Source organism: Atractosteus spatula, chromosome 11 (genome assembly GCF_055471065.1).
Source record: "Atractosteus spatula isolate fAtrSpa1 chromosome 11, fAtrSpa1.hap1, whole genome shotgun sequence".
NCBI classification, from domain to species: domain Eukaryota; kingdom Metazoa; phylum Chordata; class Actinopteri; order Semionotiformes; family Lepisosteidae; genus Atractosteus; species Atractosteus spatula.
This window is the reverse complement of record NC_142716.1, coordinates 26,463,783-26,484,053: the sequence shown is the minus strand read 5'-3', so window position 1 is coordinate 26,484,053 and position 20,271 is coordinate 26,463,783. Positions and strand designations below refer to the sequence as shown.

At 38.9% G+C, this 20,271-nt stretch overlaps 3 protein-coding genes across 3 annotated transcripts; 1 reads left to right on the top strand and 2 right to left on the bottom strand.

The window, feature by feature from the left end:
- Nucleotides 1–264: 264 nt before the first annotated feature.
- Nucleotides 265–5,647, bottom strand: LOC148823748 (deoxyribonuclease-2-alpha-like). Its single transcript, XM_088928113.1, has 6 exons — nt 5,643–5,647; nt 4,830–4,995; nt 4,576–4,580; nt 3,271–3,431; nt 2,559–2,750; nt 265–599 (listed from the first exon to the last, which is right to left on the bottom strand). Exons 1-6 carry the CDS (start codon nt 5,645–5,647, stop codon nt 265–267), a joined length of 864 nt encoding a protein of 287 aa, XP_088784239.1.
- Nucleotides 5,648–7,669: 2,022 nt separating this feature from the next.
- LOC148823747 (uncharacterized) lies at nt 7,670–10,071 on the bottom strand. The gene is made up of 2 exons (XM_088928112.1): nt 9,916–10,071; nt 7,670–8,188 (listed from the first exon to the last, which is right to left on the bottom strand). Exons 1-2 carry the CDS (start codon nt 10,069–10,071, stop codon nt 7,670–7,672), a joined length of 675 nt encoding a protein of 224 aa, XP_088784238.1.
- On the top strand, nt 10,070–18,037 carry LOC148823746 (deoxyribonuclease-2-beta-like). The gene is made up of 4 exons (XM_088928110.1): nt 10,070–10,094; nt 14,551–14,712; nt 15,384–15,581; nt 17,685–18,037. The coding sequence occupies exons 1-4, from the start codon at nt 10,070–10,072 to the stop codon at nt 18,035–18,037; spliced, it is 738 nt and encodes a 245-aa protein (XP_088784236.1).
- The last annotated feature ends 2,234 nt before the right edge of the window (nt 18,038–20,271 follow it).

Below are 20,271 nucleotides of genomic sequence, written 5' to 3'. Positions count from 1 at the left end.
TAGTTTAGGAACATGTAAAGGTTTATTCCATGCTGAAAAGAGAAGAAAAGAAACAATATTTCAGCTGTAGAGTCTTCTTCAGGTGTCAGTTCCCGTTTCTTTTCTTCTCTTTTGCAGCCTACGCGTGTTGACGCACTACCTACTTGAGCTACTGCAGAGTTTTCTTACATATTACTTACCACCATTTGCTTTGAATTGGAAAAACTATGCAGTATCGTTTGAAAAGCAGCCCTTTCTTGTTTGTCTATTTCTGCCAGCCACGTGTTACTGGCAGTCCTCAAATGTGTCAACTACTGTGAGGAAGGCCTTCCACACTCCAGGCCTGCTTGTGCACACAGCCCCGCCTCCTCTTCTCGTTTGACTGATCTCTCGGTTCGTGTCCGCGATGCAGGTCCAGTGCGGACCCCCGCCCTTCGTCACACACCACTTGGAGTGGTCCACCATGATGCCGAAAGGCCTGGCCTCTGGCAGCTGCATCGTCGTCACGTTGTACACCTTGTGCGCCACGGAGCAATTCGACGGCAGAGGCCGATGAAGCTTCCCCCAGCTTTTGGCGAAGTCATCTCCTAAATAGTTAACCAGCAAACCCGAGTAGAGATCTGAAACGGAACAGAGTCACAGGTTCCATGTTAGAATCTGTCCCAGGCACACTTTCTACCCAACCAAAAACAGGAAGTGCACTTGCTACCAAAACGTCAAACTGGATCCAAGAACAAGTGAATGTGTATTTCTCCCCCCCCTCTCTGAATGCTGTACTGTACTGGTTCCTACCCAGAACGTTCTTTTTTAAAATCAACACCACCAATATACAGTAGATCAAGTGTGAAGTGTGACATATTGCTTTTGAAGGGCGGTGTTTGAAACTTACTGGATTGTTCCTTTTCTACATAACATTTTTTTAAATGTATTTAAATAAGATATGACAACCGTTTCCAATAACCTTTAAAGTAACAGCAGAATGAGATCCTTGGATCAATTAATCAATTTCTTTTCAAAACTAGTTGAGATTAATGGAACAAACTGCACGTGTTATTTAAGTCCTGGTTCCTTTCAAGAAACAGCAGGATGAGATCCTTGAATGAACTACTAAGAAATTAGCTAAATGGGCCAAATGTAACCTCTCGTGTTCTTAGGTATTAAATGGTATCTAAAGAAGCTACACAAGTTATATTTTTATCCTTTCTTATGTTTAAATCAACATACCAAGAAAAAAACATTTGTTTTAGATTGTTGTATGAATAAAAGATTGAAATATTCTATTAATCAATTTGCTCAAGAATTGGGCTTTACAGAATGTTAATAAAGCACCTACAAACTACCTCAGACACAAATCCTAAACCTAAATTACTACTGAATATAAATGAATGCTTTACTAACATCCCATAAAATCTCTGTTGAAAGAAAGCGATGCTATGAAACCTTAAATCTAAAGTGTAACCGCAGAAACATGTAGGAAAGTTCAGTTTCCAGGTGGCAGATTGAGAAAGTTTCACCAAAACGAAGTCTGCTTTTTTATATAAATACATCTTCAATTGGGAAAGGCTTTGACTAAAAATAAACTGGATATTGTTCCAACAAAATCTTTGTGAGAAAGTGGGTCTTGCTGGCTAGAAACGGCCAACATACAATAGAGTTAGACTTTGTAAAAATTAAATAAATTCAGATTCTGAGAGGCTCAATAAGTGCTTGTTCAGAGTAAATCAGACATTGTTGTCCGAGTTTCAGCAGTGATACATAATTCACAGAATACCAACACCAACAGGGCTGGGCACTTTGGGATATCCAAGCGATCTCAGACGCGTCCGATAACTGCAACCTCTATGACCAGCTGGGCACCAGTGCTCTTGTAGTGTTGTCAGTGAAAGAAACATCATTGGTACAACTTATGCCAACTCCGACACTTAGCATCACTGTGGGGCTGTTATAGCACATATTTTGAAGGAATAAGTACATTTCGTCATCTCTTCCAAGCTGGTACTGGTCTGGAACTGTGATAATTCATTTGTGATTTTAAAATGTAGAGGCATGCAAAAAATTAACTATTGATTCCAAATATCTAAAATGAGAAAAATAGCTGATGTGACATTTTCACTTCTCCAGGAACAAACTGCAATAATGAAGCACAGAGATTGTTTATGGATCATGGCAACTGTGTTGTTCACTACTGTTTCTGTATTTTGAATTGGAGAATAGTTTCTAAAGAAGCGATCAGTTGGGAAAAAAACGTGATCCAAAGACTTAACTGATTTTTTTGGAAGACTCTAGCTCTGCCTTGGCTTTCTTTTTCTGAACACTTACAGGTTTTGTGCCTTCGCAATGTTGTTTCCCCCCATCTCACACATTGTTTGAGCAGCTTTTGAAAAGAAATGCGAATGAAGGGGGATGTCTGAAGTAAGTTGTAGAACAGAAAAATACGTTTTGTTTAATCTTAAAACCAATATCTGGCATTGGTATGGGTGGTAGTGCCATTTGCATAAGGGAAATTTCAGATCGACTTGCATTTATCAGAAACTTCATGAAAAGGAATTGAGATTCGAGAGGGAAGAAGTGGTGCTCACCGTCGTTAAATCTAGAGTATTTTGCAAAGCTGGTGAAAGTTTCCCCTGCTAAAGATGTCAGGGGCAGCTGCATAAACCAAGGCTCTTTCCTGGGATAGCATGTTCTCTGAGCCACACACTGAAGGTCTCTGTGGAAGGTTTGGGGGATGTGATAGTCAAAAGAGTATACATGGATATACTGGAGTTGCACAGCTGTAGAGACAAGAATGAAAAATAACCAAGAGTAAGCATGGCATTTTCATACATCCAGGTCAAATGCCCCCTTTCTTTTTCCATTAGTTTGGAGAGTTTCCTTTATTTATTTTCATTTGTTAAACTATCCTCCAAGTTCTGAAATGTTGACATACATTTTCAGCAGCCACCATACACATCATTTAGATTTAATTAGAAAGTCTAAGGCTATTTCGGTATTTATTTTCATCTGTATACACAATGAGGTGTAAGTCTATTAGTGTCCACCTATTCTCAGGGTTATATTAAGCGTGCATATGAAATTGAACCACCAACAGATAATAACAGAATAGACTGGTTTTTGCCCCACAGGTAAATTTAAAATAGGAAAAGAACAGGTGCACCAAACCAGAACAAAAACTGCCAATACTTGAATCTTAAAATCTGGAAAAATTGTACCAAAGGCTTTCAGAAAGTGATAGACAGCTGCGATGTCAATGCCATGTACATACTAAAGCTGTATGTTCATGTGAACGCCTACCTATGTCCTTGAAGGTGCTGTATGTGTAAGTCCCGCAGAAGAAGGTCTGTGAATTTTCATGCCCACTGGAGGGCCAGAATGATGTAGAATGATTTTTCACATCTGGAAGCTCTGGGGTGCTGTGAACCAGCCACACTCCTGTCTGTCTAACATCACAATCCCTGAAAAAGGTCACACAAGATACATTCAAATCTCAAAATTTGATCGTTTTTGATCCGTCTGGTTTTTCAGTTTCAATCTTTTTAAAGGACAAGTCTGCTCTTTTTGAACAGAGTCCATTATCAAGCCTGCTTCCAGCTGACGAATTCAATTAATCAATTCAGTTCAAGAATCAAACAAGAACTGTATAATTGATCAAACTAAACAAAAAAACTTCTATTTTGGGCTAATTTCAATTCTCTTAATCTGACTTTTGGCTTTTTTGTCCAACCGAATTTAACTGAACATACTTCATGGCCAAAAGTCAGATTAAGAGAATTGAAAACCATAGTCCAAAATAGGACTATTCTTAATCCTATTAATTATTTTCAGTTCTCTTGAACTGACAATTGGCCATGAAGTATGTAGATTTATTTCTTAATCTCAACAATTTAATTTACTGTATTCATTTAGAAATGGGCTACTGTAAATTCAATTCAATAGAAACCTAGAGCCCAAAACAAGCATCTTTAGTTTTGTTTTACCCAGCAAATGAATCTTTTATTATAAACATCAGTATTATATTGACTTACAGAAGTGTTTTTAAACTCAGTGATTTTCACCAGGAGAAAAAGCTCTGATGGCAACAGATTTGTTCTTAGCTTATGTGATGCCTCAGAAAAAGAAATGTAAATGGGAAAAAAAATAATGAACAAAAACAAGATGGAAATATATACTTTAAAGCTTTATGATTCAAGTTTTAAAACCAGAAAACACAGAAAGCTGGTGTTGGTATTCTTCAGAAACAGTACAGTATATACTTCGGACGTGCCATCATGTCTTGACCATATTGAGTAAATCATAAAATAAATGTTTTCTACTGAATCAATGATTTGGACAAAATCTGCAGAATCACACATGTAAATGTTCTACCCTGAAATAGTGTACATTTTAAAATATTTTATTTTAGATATATATAAAATGAACAATTCACATCCTGCATATGTAGCAAACATTGCACTTGGCTTTAATCATAGCAATAAGCAAGCAAACCCAGCAAGTATTACGGATACAATTATATTGTTTGTTGTGCTGTCTATGATGTTTTTTTCCCCCCCCCCCATTTTCTGTGTCCTTCTGTCTTGTACATTATAAAATGTTACTTACCTTTGCTGTGTCCAAAAGATGAAGGAGCAGGTTTAAATGACTTGGGAGGTTGATCGTTGTATAGAAGATACCCAAAGTCCACAGTCTTTTAGGAAGGAATATAAAAAATATCAATGCAAAGTTTGTATTTGTATTGCACAAAAGGCTTTTGAATTATAAGAGAAACCTGTGAAAATAAACACATCGAAAAGACAATGTATATCCTGACCTCACTTTCTGGGAGATGACACAGATTATAAATAAAGGTTTCTTACCTTTTTATGAATGTAGGACAAAAAAGGCTGCAAAGTCTGCCCCACTGCACTCTTGGAGTCATTTACCAATTTCTTCCCATCTACCCAGCCATTGGTATGGTCATCCATGTAGAGGTATCGCAGACCTCTTCCTTCATCGTGGTCTGGCAGCTTATACAGAATAAACCTGTATGATTCCAAAAACACATAAAAGAGTATTACATACTGTATACTGCTCTAGAACTGTGACACTGTACAATGTGTCCTGGGTGTTGGACAGACAGTGTTAACTGTTGTGATCACTAGAAAATAAAAAGGGCACTTAAACAATACTAGTGTCTGTTGCCAGTCTGTGGGTGCACTGGTGCTTCTGGGAGATGAACAGAACCTGTGGCAAGAGAAGAAGGGTCAAGCAGCCTTGATCATTTCTAGGTGATGTAGTGGCCTACAAAGTGAAAATAGCTCTTGTTTTTAGGGGTCGCCCATGTTTGACATGAGCATTGTGGAAAAACTGGAATAATCTTATGCGATTAGAGCTCATTTTCTGCATTTTAAACCAGCAGAGCTCTGTAGAACTGAACTGCAGCAGTTGACAAAGAGTCAACAGTTGACTAAAAGAAGCGAGGCAAGGCAAGCATCTCACAAACATTACTCTCCTCAAGAATACATTCTGGTGAATCGTTTCAAAACGAACTATTGAAAGGAAAAAAACACTTTAAAATCCAATAGTAATTTCTTTATGACAAAAAAAAATCATAGACACTGTACCCTGGATTTACAGATGCAGCCATTCAAAGTGCGCGGCACAGGCACGTACCGGGGGTAATTGGCTACGTCATCGCGCATCGTGACGCGAGATGACGCAAAATACCGCGGTACGTGATTGGTTGACCGACAGGGGCACTCGTGGTGCATTGGTCGGTCGTAGAAAGATTTAAATGTCTTTACTGTGCCCGTTTAAGTATTGAATATTTATATGGAATTTTACCACTGAAGGGAAATCTTAGTAGCTGAGCATAAAAAGAATAGGAGCATACTGTAACGCGTGTGAAGGCCATAAACGATATTAATTTTGGAACATAAACATACAGTATATGGCTGGTCTCTGTACTTTAAAGAAAAAATACACACCGGTATTCCATTTCTCCCTAAACATTTTAAGCATCGAAGTCCTTAACTAACGTGATACCGCAGTTAACAAGCATACTTTTAGAATTTGATTAAAAGGGAATATAATATGGAATCGCGTATCTAAAGAAATTAATAACGATATAATTATATTCATGTACCGCAACACAAAAATGTGTAAGAACGCTGTACGATGTCTGTTGATAATGTTTCTGTAGGGCTTTTTCAACACTTCTCATGTGGCCTTGCCAGTGGCGCTGTGGGTTAGGTTCCCGACTCACACATCACACGTTGGGTGTTTAAATCCAGCTGGAGCCATGACTCTTTTTTTAACAAACATTTCTTTGAAAAAATAAAATAGGGTTAGTGTTAGGGTTACTGTCAAACTAAATCAACAATTGATTTAAGGACGATCTGTCAAAGTGCAATGAAATACAATATTGTTGTTGTTGTTGTTATTGTTGTTTTTATCCTGTAAAGCGTTTTGAGAAGCCACCTTTAAAGGCGCTATATAAAAGCGCTGATTCTTATGGAATGTGTTTTTTCTTCTTTTTTTCATCCATAAGAATCAAGTAATAGGAAAAACCCCATGGAATCGCGTACAGTATCTAAGGAAATAGCAGTATAACCTTATTCATGCACAAACAGTGGCATGTTACATTATTAATTTGGGTGTCTCCTCTTGCCAGAAAGCTATAAATTGCATTTTGAGTGCGGTTTTTGACTTTTTTTAAATTACAACCCATAAATAAAGCTGATACTGTTTAGACTTTTAATTATTTAAAACTGTATTACAGCAGCACAATGCACAATGCAACGTAAATCACTATCTTTGTCTTCTGCGTAATAATGTTCACCTCTCTGTCCAGCAAATTAACAATAGTAATAATAATGAACTTTATTGTATATAGCGCTTTTAAAGGTGGCTCCTCAAAGCGCTTTACAGGATAAAAACAATAACAACAATACTGTTAGGCTGGGCAAACGATTTTTTTTTTAAAAAGAAATACAAAATGAGATATAATGATGTGTTCCGGCTTAGACATTAACGAAGAGCATAACGAAGGTCATAAAGGTCATAAACAATATTAATTTGGGAACATCAACATATTATGTAAACTGTATGTTGCTGTTATTGGTATTTTAAAGAAAAAATACTGTAAAATCCTGGGTTCGGTACAATGTTTCAGGCATTCATGTGAAGGACAACAGAGCTTTCACTGGCCGATTATCAAACTTTATTGATAAATCAAAAACAAAAACTATCCGACCAAACCAGAAAAAGAAAAAAAGAATAACGGACACAGCGCGAGCCTGCATTCTCTCCTCAGCCGTCCACACCACACTTTTCCCCGGGTCAGAGATTAAATAAGACTTCACTCGCACCAAACAAATTACCACACACTGAACACTGAACATGTTAACCCAAATATGTCTCACAATACTATTATGGTACATTACTTTGCTAAAATGTATTTAAAAATAAAAACGATTACAAACGCCAGCAGAGAGAGAGACACACACACAGTTCTTCATTGTCAAAAAGTAATTGTGTTTTACTTTGTCAGCACCCAGACAAACGCAAACGCGTTATTAATGAAATGCTTTTATACATTCTTAATCGAACTCACAAGTTGTCATCTGCTGTTGAAGCTCTGTGAGACTAGACTCACACATGGCTAGACTTGACTATTTAACCATGAGATTATGTTTATGTTTATTAATCTTCCTTGTTATGCACTGAGAATGATAAGCACCCCAAACACGAGGGCGGCGTAGCGGTCGGCTCTGGCTTTCCCATCTATACCGATGCACTGCAAGTACAACCCCCCCTCCTTCTCTTGAGTGATGGGCAACAGTTGGATATCTGGGAGAATTGTTCGTTCCACTGGCGTCTGTGAATTCCGCTGTGTAAACGGTGCTCCCTGAGGGGAGACAGACGGCGGGGACAGCGTCAGCCAGGTCCTGGGCGGTGGTGAGCAGAGAAGCCGGGATGGAGTGTCCTGAGGCGGTGTGTGCTCTGGGGGGGGCAGAGCTTCCGCCAGGCATTGCAACCTGCGCAGTGGGGGGAGCCACTCACCGGGAGACAGCTGCTCAAGCGTTTGACTGCCGGTACACACTGTCTCCGGCTTCTGCATCTTCACGAGTGTCTCTAACCTCCCAATCCTCCCCTGTAATGCGTCGCACTGCTCCCGCTGCTGCCGAAAAGTCTCCATACAGGTGCTGCCTCTACAGGCTGGCACCCTTGAAAGCTGCACGTATGCGACTTCAATTAACACCAGTATTAAATGTAGTACACTGTATTAATCAAGCCTTGTTTCCTTGATAATAGTTGATCTGTTCTTGCATATTGACATAGAACTTGAACCTTATTGCATGTACATGTACTGGTACAATGGAATCCTTACTTACAGAAAGTTAGGATAGTTATGATCGGGTGTGAATGAGGAATGTTGAATGGTATTGAATAGTTTGACTTTTGTGAAGGCAAATCCATGAGAATATTTTGTGCTCTAATCCTGCATTTAACATGATAAATCAAGTTAAAATAAGTTCCCAGATGCTTCCCTAGTTAATCTACTGTTCTTATCATAGTTTACTACAGTAAGCAACACTAGATCATAACCTTGTCGTGTGGTTTGGTAAGCCTTCAAACTAATTTTCTTGAAACACATAATTACAATACACTGTATAATAGCAGAATAACAATAACATCTTTTAACTGGATTTGATTGCTTTCAGAGTTCTTTTATAAGGATTGTGCCTTTGTTTCTAAGGTTAACACTGTCCTTCCATTACAGAAGTATCATGAGGTCCAAGCAAATAAACACACATGCACATATAAGTGACAATAGGTTTATTCCATGATGAAAAGAGAAGAGAGAAAACACAACGTTTCAGCTGTGAAGCCTTCTTCAGGTGTGCAGGTGTGCCTTCTTCTTTAGCACACCTGAAGAAGGCTTCACAGCCGAAACGTGTTTCTCTCTTCTCTTTTCAGCATGGAATAAACCTATTACTTGCTCCTTTGAAGACTACACATGCTGACGCAGCTATCCACCTGAACTACTTGCACATATAAGTGTTTGCAAGCCTGTATCTATATATTCCTGGTAATATGCTTCTATTTATGTAGTAAGAAAGCAATCAGAAGAACTGTTTATAAAGTATTCTTGGTAAAACTCATCAAATCATCTCACTTTTAAATAACTTAAAAAAGTTGCCTGATCACTTTCATCTTGCCCCTCTTTTGATAAAGAGATATTGTTGTTTTTTTTAGGATAATGAAATCATTGTGAGAAAGATGTTTTAAAGAATTCTACAGGATATTTTAGCAAGTTAGCGAGATAACACTAGTAAGGACCCTGATAATTAGATACTAGTTATTTTTGTTTAGAAGTGTATCTTAGCATTTCATAGAACAGCACAGCATGGCATAGAAAGTGATGCATTTGTATCACTATATTACGAATATTCTTTCAAAAACATCATCAATTTTTCTATATTAAACTATAATAAAAATTCTATAATAAAATCAGTATAAAATTAACACGGATTTATTGTTTATTAGATTTAATGTCTGCTAAAGACTTATAATTATTAATTATAAAAGACCATGTTATGGCAATTAGAATTTCGAAAGTAGTGGAGTATAAGTGGCTCAGCACTGGGAATACACGTTCTTTGATGGGCTGGAAAAGTCCTGTACATCACTGTGTAGGGTCAATAGGTGTATGACTGTGTAAGAGAGGTTGGACAAACCTGGGGTCAAAGGTCATGGGCGTGAGAAGAAATGTACAGATAAAATCGCCAATTCTAATTTGGGTGGGTATAAAATTGCCACTACTACTAGTACTACTACTAACCAGGCAGCACAGTAGTACAGTGGTTAGCATTGCTACCTTACAGCACTGGGGCCCTGGGCTTGATTTTGGACTCAGGATGCCATCTGTGAAGAAATTGTCTTTTCTCCCAGGGTTACCTCTGGGTGCTCCAGTTTCCTCCCCCGGTCCAAAACTATACTGGTTGGCTGATTGGCTTCTGAGAAAAGATTAGCTCTAGTGTGCGCTTCAGTGTCTGTATCTGCCCTGCGATTAAGTGGGCTTCTTGTCCAGGGTGTCACCTTCCTTGTGCCCATGGCTTCCAGGGATACAAACATCAGTATCATCTTTATCATTACCACTACTAAATTAAACACAATGTACCTCACAACTGGCAGCCCACTAAAACTCAGCAGCTGTGAGCCTGGTCAGTACCTGGATGGGAGACCTCCTGCGAAAGCTAAGGTTGCTGCTGGAAGAGGTGTAAGTGGGGCCAGCAGGGGGTGCTCACCCTGCAGTCTATGTGAGTCCTAATGCCCCAGTATAGTGACGGGGACACTATACTTTAAAAAGGCACTGTCCTTCGGATGAGACATAAAACCGAGGTCCTGACTCTCTGTGGTCATTGAAAATCCCAGGGCGTTTCTCGAAAAGAGTATACAGATGCAGCCATTCAAAGTGCGCGTCACAGACACGTACCGCAGGTGACGTCGCTCAGTATGACGCAAGATGACGCGTGGCACCGCAGTACGTGATTGGTTGACCGACAGGGGCACTCGTGGTCCGTTGGTCTGTCGTAGAAAGACTTACAGTAAAAACGTCTTTGCTGTGCCCGTTGTAGATATTGAATTTTACCACTGAAGGGAAATCTTAGTAGCTGAGCATAAAAAGAATAGGAGCATACTGTAACGCGTGTGAAGGCCATAAACGATATTAATTTTGGAACATAAACATACAGTATATACTGTAGCTGGTCTTGGTACTTTAAAGAAAAAAATACACACCAGTATTCCATTTCTCCCTAAACATTTTAAGCTTTGAAGTCTTTAACTAACATGATACCGGAGTCAACAAGCATACTTTTAGAATTTGATTAAAAGGGAATATAATATGGAATCGCGTATCTAAAGAATTTAATAACGGTATTCGTGTACTGCGACAGGGCTGTGTAGGGCTTTTTCGCCTGCCTGTTCATGCGAGCTGTCTTCTAGCCGACTGGTCTAGGTGCGTGACTAGCAACTGGGAGGTTGTGTGATCGAATCCAGCTGGTGCCGGACTTTTCTTTTAACAAACATTTCTTCGAAAAAATAGAATAGCGATATTATGGACAATAAATTGACTTTTATATTTCAAAATATCGCAACATGAACGATATTTGCGATATTTTGAACATATCTTCCCTTCTGACAGCGGTTCCTCCTTCTATTGTGTGTGTGTGTGCAACAGAGTAAATTTTTATAGAGAAATGGAGGCTGGACAGTATGCGTTACAATATAAACATTTATATTGATTTAAATCGTGTTCTGATTTAAATCGCAAACGCGTGTTTAATTATGTGTTTTTTAATCATAATCAGGCTAATGCATTTCTACATTTTCTGTATGAACCAGCTTAGAGGTTCATACAGAAAGACAGCTTGTGTTTAAATTGAGTGTAAGGTAATTTATGCTTCTAAAGTCATGGTCAGCATTTATTATTGTACTGTGCTGTAAACTTTTTCTGTGCCTAGTCACATTATTTTATAGCGTTTTTATTGCGTTATTAAATCCGGTGGCGCTGTGTGTTAGAGTAGTTTCCTGACTCCCTTGTCACATGGTCTGTGATTGAATCCCATAGAACTATGACTTTATTTTTTAACAAACATTTCTTTGAAAAAATGAAACGTTTCCCTTGGTCAGAGATTAAATAAAACCTCACTCGCACCAAACAAATTTATATTTCTAAATATCACAAAATACGTTCATTGTCTTCCAATCGAGTCGAGTTGACATTGGAAGCCTGCCACACCCGGACTGTTAAACCAACGCATTAGCACGTCAAAGCCCATCGAGGGTATTGAGCCAGTATTGCCTTTAGTATTCCCCCCTCTCCCCTCAATTCAATTCAATTCAAGGTGTTTTATTTGCATGACAGATGGGTACAAGCAGTGTTGGGTATGTATATTGTAACGCTTACGGCAGACAGGCACTGTGTAAGAGCCGGCGCACCAGAGCAGCGCACCGAGGGAGCGTCTGCATTTCTAACTTAGTTTTTAAAATTAGTCAAGCAATATGAAGCATCTCCTTTTACTTAGTGCCTGAGCATAAAAAGAATAGGAGCATACTGCAACGCGTGTGAAGTCCATAAACGATATTAATTTTGGAACTTAAACATACAGTATATGGCTGGTCTCGGTACTTTAAAGAAAACATACACACCAGTATTCCATTTCTCCTAAACATTTTAAGCATCGAAGTCTTTAACTAACGCGATACCGGAGTCAACAAGCATACTTTTAGAATTTGATTAAAAGGGAATATAATATGGAATCGCGTATCTCAAGAAATTAATAACGATATAATTATATTCATGTTGCAAAAGAACTGCAACGGACATAAAAACTCCCTTGCTTTTAACAGAGCGTTCCATAATTTCTAACTACGAAAATGCCAGGTGAAAGGATTTGTAAACATATTTTGTTAAAGCAAGTCAGAACCCATTCAGAGCCTACATTACATTTTAGCGTTTCATTCTGAGCAGAAGACCCTCACACCTGAAGAAGGGGGAGGTGTTTTTCGCTGGAAATCTCGCCTGCTTCTACTTTACAACCGGAGTGCTGGCTGTGACGAATTAAACCGGTATTACAGGTTACAATCACAGACCATGTGACATGGGAGTCAGGAAACTAACACAGCGCCACCAGATTTGATAACGCTATGAAAACGCTATAAAATAATGTGACTAGGCACAGAACAAGTTTACAGCACAGTACAAAAATGCTGACCATGACTTTAGAAGCATAAATTGCCTTACACTCAATTTAAACACAAGCTGTCTTTAGCCCTCTAAGGTGGTTCATACAGAAATGTAGAGATCCAGGCTCAGAACACACAGCTTCATTAGCGAATACATATGCAGGACAACTAGAGAAGACGTTTTACAGAGGATGGATTTTTAGAAACATCCCATCAGTGACATCACTGAAGTCAACTCCTAGGTACTGTAACTGTCGTGTGGATAGTTTCACAAGAATCAGACAAAGGTTTAAGCATCGCTTGTTCTAGATAAAACTGCAAAAAAAAACAACAACCCATAATGTACTTCTTTGCGGCTCTGTTTGCCCAAATCATATATTCACAACGTGAAATCTAGAAAATAATATTACGTAACCAAAATCCGCAATATGGAAACAGAACCTGTGTAATTGTTGATAGATGATGTACTCGTAACATTTTTTCAAGACGAACTACAACATTTAAAAAATGACTTGTATGTACTTGATATCTCTAATCAATCCACGGGTCCCAGCACGAAACGAAAGTAAAACGCATACCGTTTCGCGCTTCTTATTAGTTGCTCAAAAGTAATTTGACCGTATGAAATGCATAATATAAACCTAGAAACATATACGTGAGTAGTACTTAAGCACTGTAGTATCGGTGTTAAGACATACCTCTCAAATACTGTAAATCAAGTTAAAAATATCTCAAGATTCTGGTCATAATGAAACCATGTTTCGTGTATGTTTTCTTTAAAGTACCGAGACCAGCCATATACTGTATGTTTATGTTCCAAAATTAATATCGTTTATGGCCTTCACACGCGTTGCAGTATGCTCCTATTGTTTTTATGCTCAGCTACTAAGATTTCCCTTCAGTGGTAAAATTAGATATGAATATTCAATACTTAAACGGGCACAGTTAAGACATTAAATATACATATACATACTGTATACAGTACAGTTTGCATACGGTAATATGTTTATGTCCCTAAATCAATCTCTTTTATGAGCATGTGAAAGGCATGGTGAATCACTGTACTTTGCATGATTGGAAAAAAATGCGTGATTGCGAAATGCTGTGGCGTTACTTTTACAAAGACGGTCAATGAAAAAAAGAATGTGGACCAGGGCAATACTTTGAGTTTACAGCTTGTCCAAGGTCATTTATTATTAATACTATTATTAATATCTTCGTTAAAGACTTTGATGGCTACAGCTCAAACATGAGAGGTTGAGCTTTATTAGCTCCACCTTGCGGAAATTCCGGATACTATTATTTTGCTAGCGGTATTTACCGGTAACTCGCGGTATTTACCGGTAGCTTGCGGTAGACTGCGTACAGCGTACCGGAAAATAATGCGGTATCGCCCGCGCATTTTGAATGGCTGCATCTGTAGGTGTTACCCCAGCATCCTGGCCAAACTTCCCATTGGCCCTTACCAGTCATGGCCTCCTAAGAATCCCCATCTTTGAATTGGCTTCATTACTCTGCTCTCCTCCCCACTAAATAGCTGGTGTGTGGTGAGTGTTCTGTGTACACTTTGGCTTCACATTGGTGGTGGTGGACGAGAGTCCCCAATACCTGGAAAGAGCTTTGAGTGGAGTGTCCAGAAAAGCACTATAAAAGTGTAAGGAATTATTATTATTATTATTATTATTGACCTTTTTCAAAGTACTGTGTTAACAGTAATAACTTGCAATCCATCATCTACTGACTCTTCATAAATCGATAACTGCTGTTCATTTTAAGTATGAATGAATAGAATGTGATCTGTTATCTCGGTGTGTTGTAATATCTCTTTGTGTGTCCACACAGGAGTCCTACACTTTGACCAGACTCAGGGTTTCTGGCTCAGTCACAGTGTCCCCCACTTCCCTCCATTCCCAGAAAGGGGGTACAGCTGGCCGTCCTCGGGGAAACTGAACGGCCGGACCGCGCTCTGTATCACTTACAAATCTACACAATTCCCTCAGATAGGTGCACAACATAGGGAAGCTAGCATTATGCTAATAGCAAAATACCATTTTATTTTTATTTGTATTGCTCAGTTCAAATTGAAAGAGACGACAATGCGAGGCCATTTACCAGATTCAATATTTGTTGGGCCGGATTTTTGTTTTTGTTTTTTAACCGTGAGCCGAGCCATAGAATGAAATGTGTGGGGTAAATTGAATGTGTAGTCCTTGCTTCATAGGACTGCAGACTTGTGCTGTAGCCCAGCACTACAATGGAATTATTGAGTGTGGCGGGTCTTCAGATATAGCAGGCAGTGTTAAGAAGCTGGGGAAATCCAAATTAACTGCTTCTGCATCAGAAAACTTAATGTCTCTCTTCTCAATGGAGAACACAATTTCCCCTTCTAGCTTCTTTGCCTCCTTATTCCACAGAAGACGCTTTGTAGTGTTACCTTCCTCAGTTTTGTATTTATTGATTTTAATCATACAAAAATGAACAGTTTATTTTTCCTCACAGTTCAGTGACATGAAGGTATGAAAAAATAAAACCGAAGCCCTCCAGCACCTCTGTGGGCTGTGGGTGTTCCGGCCCGGGTATAATGGTTACTGTTGTAACAACATAAGGTGTTTGCATTGCAAGTGAGAGGATGCGATTTAGCAACAATAAAGTTGTTTTCCTTTCTTTTTCCTCAGCCGAGCAGCTGTTGTATTATAACCCCCACGTGTACAACTGCTCCTTGCCTGAAGTCTTTCGCCACGAACTGCCCAGAATGAGCTGCATTTGTGAGGGCTCTGTAAAGCCCTGGGTGCAGGGAAGGAGGATGGGGAAACTGCTGTCAGCTCAGGGAGAAACCTTCCTCAGCCTTGCCAAGTCTCGCTTCTTTGTGGATGGTGAGAGTGGTTTTCTTTTAAAACCACGCAGACTGTACAAAAAGATCTGTGATGAAACACCAACTACAATCTGACATATCAGCTGTCCTTATCAAAGGTTCTGTACCAGGATATGCATTTGGAATCTTTTTCCTGGAATTGAGCATTTGTTTGGTCACGTAGGTTTCCCATTGATTCTGGAGCTGGTTAAAGTTCAGAAACCTTCCTGGACAGCACTGATTTTCATTCTGCACTGAGGAGAAGAGTCGGATAAAAACAGTCGACTCCGACTCTCGAAACGTCCAGAAATACATTCACATTTAAAGATGTTGAAATACTCCATGGTAGTTATGCTTACGTTCCAGTGATTTGCAATTCACCAGTGTGGACAAGTGGCCCCTTTGAACTTATTCAGATTTAATGTGTTGTCTTAGCGATGTATTACAGTCTTCTGTCCTTGCAGTCGTCTGTTGCCAGGCCACTGCCAAATGCATATTCATTTTTAGCACGTATTCTCTTCTTTATGGAAGTGTGGAGGCAACCCAAGTAAATGCACTTTTAAGTCCTAAAAACAAGCTAGCTAAATTCCCTTTGAATTCCTGTGCTCTCACATTAAAAGTGTGGCTTGGCTGTCTTGAGAAGCATGACAGAGACTTCCATCACCTTTCACAGGCCAGAAAATTGCCCAGATTTTGCTCCTATTAAAAACATAGCTCAGTCCTGCACACCTTACTGTCATCACAACCTCTGCTGCAATTGTTATTGTAAAGATTGCAAATCCTGTAAAGCAATGCGACTGCAAGATGCTACAGATATTTCAGAACCAGTGAGATACTGTACATGCAACTTCCTGGTCATAGTTTTTACTCTTTACAGCATGATGACGGGCTTTGCTTATATTTTGGCCAGTGGTTGCATGTACAGGTTTGCAAAAGGCCGCACATTGTTAAGAGCCAAACATGAAAATGACAAAAGAAGAATGAGACAAATTACATTTCTTCATCCCAGACAAACATTAAAAATAAAATGCAGACAGCGAAAAGGGAAAACAATTTGGTCTTGACTTTATTCAAAGCTATCCATTACATGGTACAATGAGTTTATATAATGGTATATTAGCCACCAATATAATACATAAACTGAAACAAACTTTTCAGATTTGGCAAAAACAATCTTAGTTTGATCATTTTTAACTAAGCTTAGTTAAAAATCAATTTCAGATTGGATGCAATAATAATATCAGAATGGAAAAATATTTAAACCATACAGTATATGTGTCTGTTTTCATAATCTTGCAATAACATAAAACATCATATTCGATAGTATATCACCAGCAATAAACTGTAAAGTGTGTAATATTGCTAGAAGCAGAAAACATCCCAAGAAAACAAGACCTAGGTCCAAAATAATCATTTAACAGAGTTCGCATAGTTTTGAGATGAAAAATCCACTCCACCTACAGTGAATCATACATCAGTCTTCTAACCACTTTATCCACTATAAAGTCACTGGGGAGCCAGAACCTATCCCAGCAAGCAAAGGGGAAAAGGCAGGATACACACTGGACAGGATGCCAGGACATCACAGTGCATACAGAGACAAAAACACACAGCGCTTACCCAAGAGTCCATTTTCCCAAAAGCCAATTAACCCAACTAGTCTGTTGTTTTTGGACTGTGGGACCAAAAACTGGAGCACCCAGAGGAAACCCCTGCAAACACGGGGAGAACATACAAACTGCACATTTGTAGTTCACATCTGTAGGGCAGAAACACATGTTGCGCTTCTAAAACTGTCTTGCTACAAGGGCTTTCCAATCACTACCAGTAGCTCTTTTATGTTGTTCTGTTGTGATTGTTATTAAAACATAAAAAGTTCTGAAAGAACTCAATTGGAAAACAAAGCACTGAAAACCGTTTAGTAAGGGGAAATGTTTCATTATACAATGTGAAAATGGCAGTAAAATTAAATTCCAGACCGGTAAGAGCTTTTTTTTTTACTTTTCACAGAGTGTTTCCTTTTTCTTTAAACCAAGAAAGAGCCCTGTCTGGAGAGCCATTGTAGATGCTGTTAAATGCCTTATATTTCTACTTTGTTGACATACTTGAGGGTTGTCTTTTACAGACATCTACACTGGCTGGGCTGCTCAAGTTTTAAAGACTACTCTGTTGACGGAAACCTGGCAACGAAAAGAGCATGAACTGCCTTCAAACTGCTCCCTTCCTGAACACGTTTTAAATATCAAAAGAATTAAACTGCCGGGACCTGTGGAGTTCTGGTCTCACTTTGATCATGCCAAGTGGTGTGTATCCCAGGAGTATGGAGACCAGTGGATCTGCACTGGAGATCTAAACAGAGAGGACTGCCAGCAGTGGAAAAGTGGAGGACTTATTTGCTCACAAAACCCTGTTATCTACCACGCTTTCAGGGGGGCTGTGTCCTGGTTTGTTAGGTGCAGAGACATGTTTAAACTGTAAGAGGGGGAATGTTTGACCCTGTTGTTGCAATTCAGTTACGCTGACTCTTTCTGTATCTATCTGTTGCAGATGCAGAGCAGTGTTAATTGCGCTCAGGTTTAGCAAATGCCGCTTGATATTTTGAAGCTAATGTTTGCTGAAAAGCAAGAAAAAACGTTGCTCAAATGCAAATGTGCTTCTTTCCAGAACAACTAAAATGTATAGGTTTAAACATGGGTTGATGGCTAACACAAAAGAAGAAACACCCAACGACTGCAATTATCAATCCATTCATCTATTATCAGAAAGTAGCTTTTTTTCCTGTGAAGTGTAGTGGCAAAGCTCTTCATTTAAAATAAGAGGACACTGGTTGTAAATGTCAATCAGAATTACGTTGCGCAAATGTTTTTTCTTTATACTGTAGGTTTGGTTGCGTTCCCACCAGCAGTTCTGTGAAATCTTTCCTCATTTTGTGCTTTTGTCTTCTGTTGTGCGAATCCCATCTACAGCCAATAAATGATGGTGCTCGCAGCTCTGAATATATTAAGATTAGTGGAATTCCTGGTCTACCAGCACTCTTTTGTTGTGTGCATCTAATCTATAATCAATAAGTTAAGATAACAGCATATTATTTGCTGAGGTACGCAGATATTCCTGACTTCCATTGTTGGTGGAGCTGGGTCATATTTGCCTGGGAAAAAATGTGCACAACATGATTTCTTCTAAAAAAACGTTTCTACTAGCATCTTGTGCTGTGTTCCTCAATCGTCTTATTTTTCCTGTTGGCACTGTTTTTCTTCACGTTTTCTTCTACCACCTTACAGTGCGCTCACAAATTATTGTCACCCTTAATGAAGAACAAAAAACCCCATATAAAATAAACAGCACAGATAATGACTTATATTTTATATACCCCAAAACTGGGTAAACTAGTGAAAAACACTGATTTTGTTTTCTCTCAAACATTTCTTAGTTGATTTTTAAATGGTGTGTTTAGGATCATTGTCATGCTGGGAGGTCCACCAGAGACCAAATCATGCTGTAGCTTTCTGGCATAGGCAGCCAGATTTTTGCCCAGAATATCCTGATATTTAGTAGAGATCATGATACCTTTGTCCTTAACAAGGGCCCCAGTGGCATCACAACCACAACACAACATCAATGTTCCACCCCCATATTTCACAGTGAATATACTTTTTTTGTGTGAGTATGCATCCCTCTCCAACGCCAAACGTACTGGTGGTGTGAGTGGCCACACCCTTCAATTTTGGTCTCACCTGACCATAGCACTGGGTTCTAGTCAAAGTCCCAATGGCATTTGGCAAACTCCAGACACTTCAGTTTGTTTCTTGTTATCAATTCCTTCTGGCAACCCTTCCAAATAGCTTTTTGGCATGGATGTACCATCTAATTATTGATTTGGAGACTCAAGGACTCCAAGATGCAACCAGACTCTGCAGTTCTCCAGCTGTGACCCTTGGATTCTTTACCATTTGTGAAGATCAATACTAATTTGTCTCTTAATTTGTCACTTCTTTGCCTTTCCCCATGGTGGTGGATGGCCAAAGTTTTTATTATGTGTGTTTACCTCTTTTTATACCCTGGTGAAACAGCAAGTCCAGAAAATGTTCCTTTTGACTGAGTTATATTTAAAAAAGCAGAACTTCATTTCAGATTTTATTTTGTTCAGTTTCCTTAAAGGAAAGTGGGGGATCTAATAATTGTGACATTAATGTTCCTGGAAAAAACATGTATTACTCATTTTAAATATTTGTTTTGAAATAATTCCCATTGTCTGGGCATAAGATAGACTCATTATCTGTGCTGTGTATTTTATACAGCTTGTTTTGTTCAACTTTATCAAGGGTGCCAATAATTCTTGAGCCCACTGTACCTGCTTAGATAAATAGAATCACTATTACACACCAAGAAAAACACTCAAAACACTAACTTCTGTTCTTGGAACTATAGTGTTCAGTCCAATTTTAATGCATCACTGATATTTGAAGAAAGTGAAAACCGCTTTGCACTGTTTGGAGATGATTGCTAAGATCATCCAGGTGGATGCTGCACATTGGTGGTGGCGGAGGGGAGTCCCCATTACCTGTAAAGTGCAATATAAATGTAAGCAATTAATTATTGAGCTTCATTTTGTGGGTCTGTATAAACAAAATTCCAAGTAGGATCAGATTTCAAATATTGGTCTGACAAAGTGTAAACCCAGAAAAAACTCCCCTTATGCAAAACTGGGTGAA

What these genes read in the sequence shown, in the direction of transcription:
- LOC148823748 (XM_088928113.1), bottom strand. An exon ending in CAGCACCTTCAAGGACATAG is followed by an intron (nt 2,751 to 3,270) that starts GTAGGCGTTCAC and finishes TTGTCTCTACAG; the next exon opens with CTGTGCAACTCCAGTATATC. An exon ending in ATACTCTAGATTTAACGACG is followed by an intron (nt 600 to 2,558) that starts GTGAGCACCACT and finishes GTTCCGTTTCAG; the next exon opens with ATCTCTACTCGGGTTTGCTG.
- LOC148823746 (XM_088928110.1), top strand. Translation starts at nt 10,070, where the DNA reads ATGGCTTCCAGGGATACAAACATCA. An exon ending in TTCCAGGGATACAAACATCA is followed by an intron (nt 10,095 to 14,550) that starts GTATCATCTTTA and finishes GTGTCCACACAG; the next exon opens with GAGTCCTACACTTTGACCAG. An exon ending in GTCTCGCTTCTTTGTGGATG is followed by an intron (nt 15,582 to 17,684) that starts GTGAGAGTGGTT and finishes TGTCTTTTACAG; the next exon opens with ACATCTACACTGGCTGGGCT.
- LOC148823747 (XM_088928112.1), bottom strand. Translation starts at nt 10,071, where the DNA reads ATGGGCACAAGGAAGGTGACACCCTGGACAAGAAGCCCACTTAATCGC. An exon ending in GGAAACTGGAGCACCCAGAG is followed by an intron (nt 8,189 to 9,915) that starts GTAACCCTGGGA and finishes GCATACGTGCAG; the next exon opens with CTTTCAAGGGTGCCAGCCTG.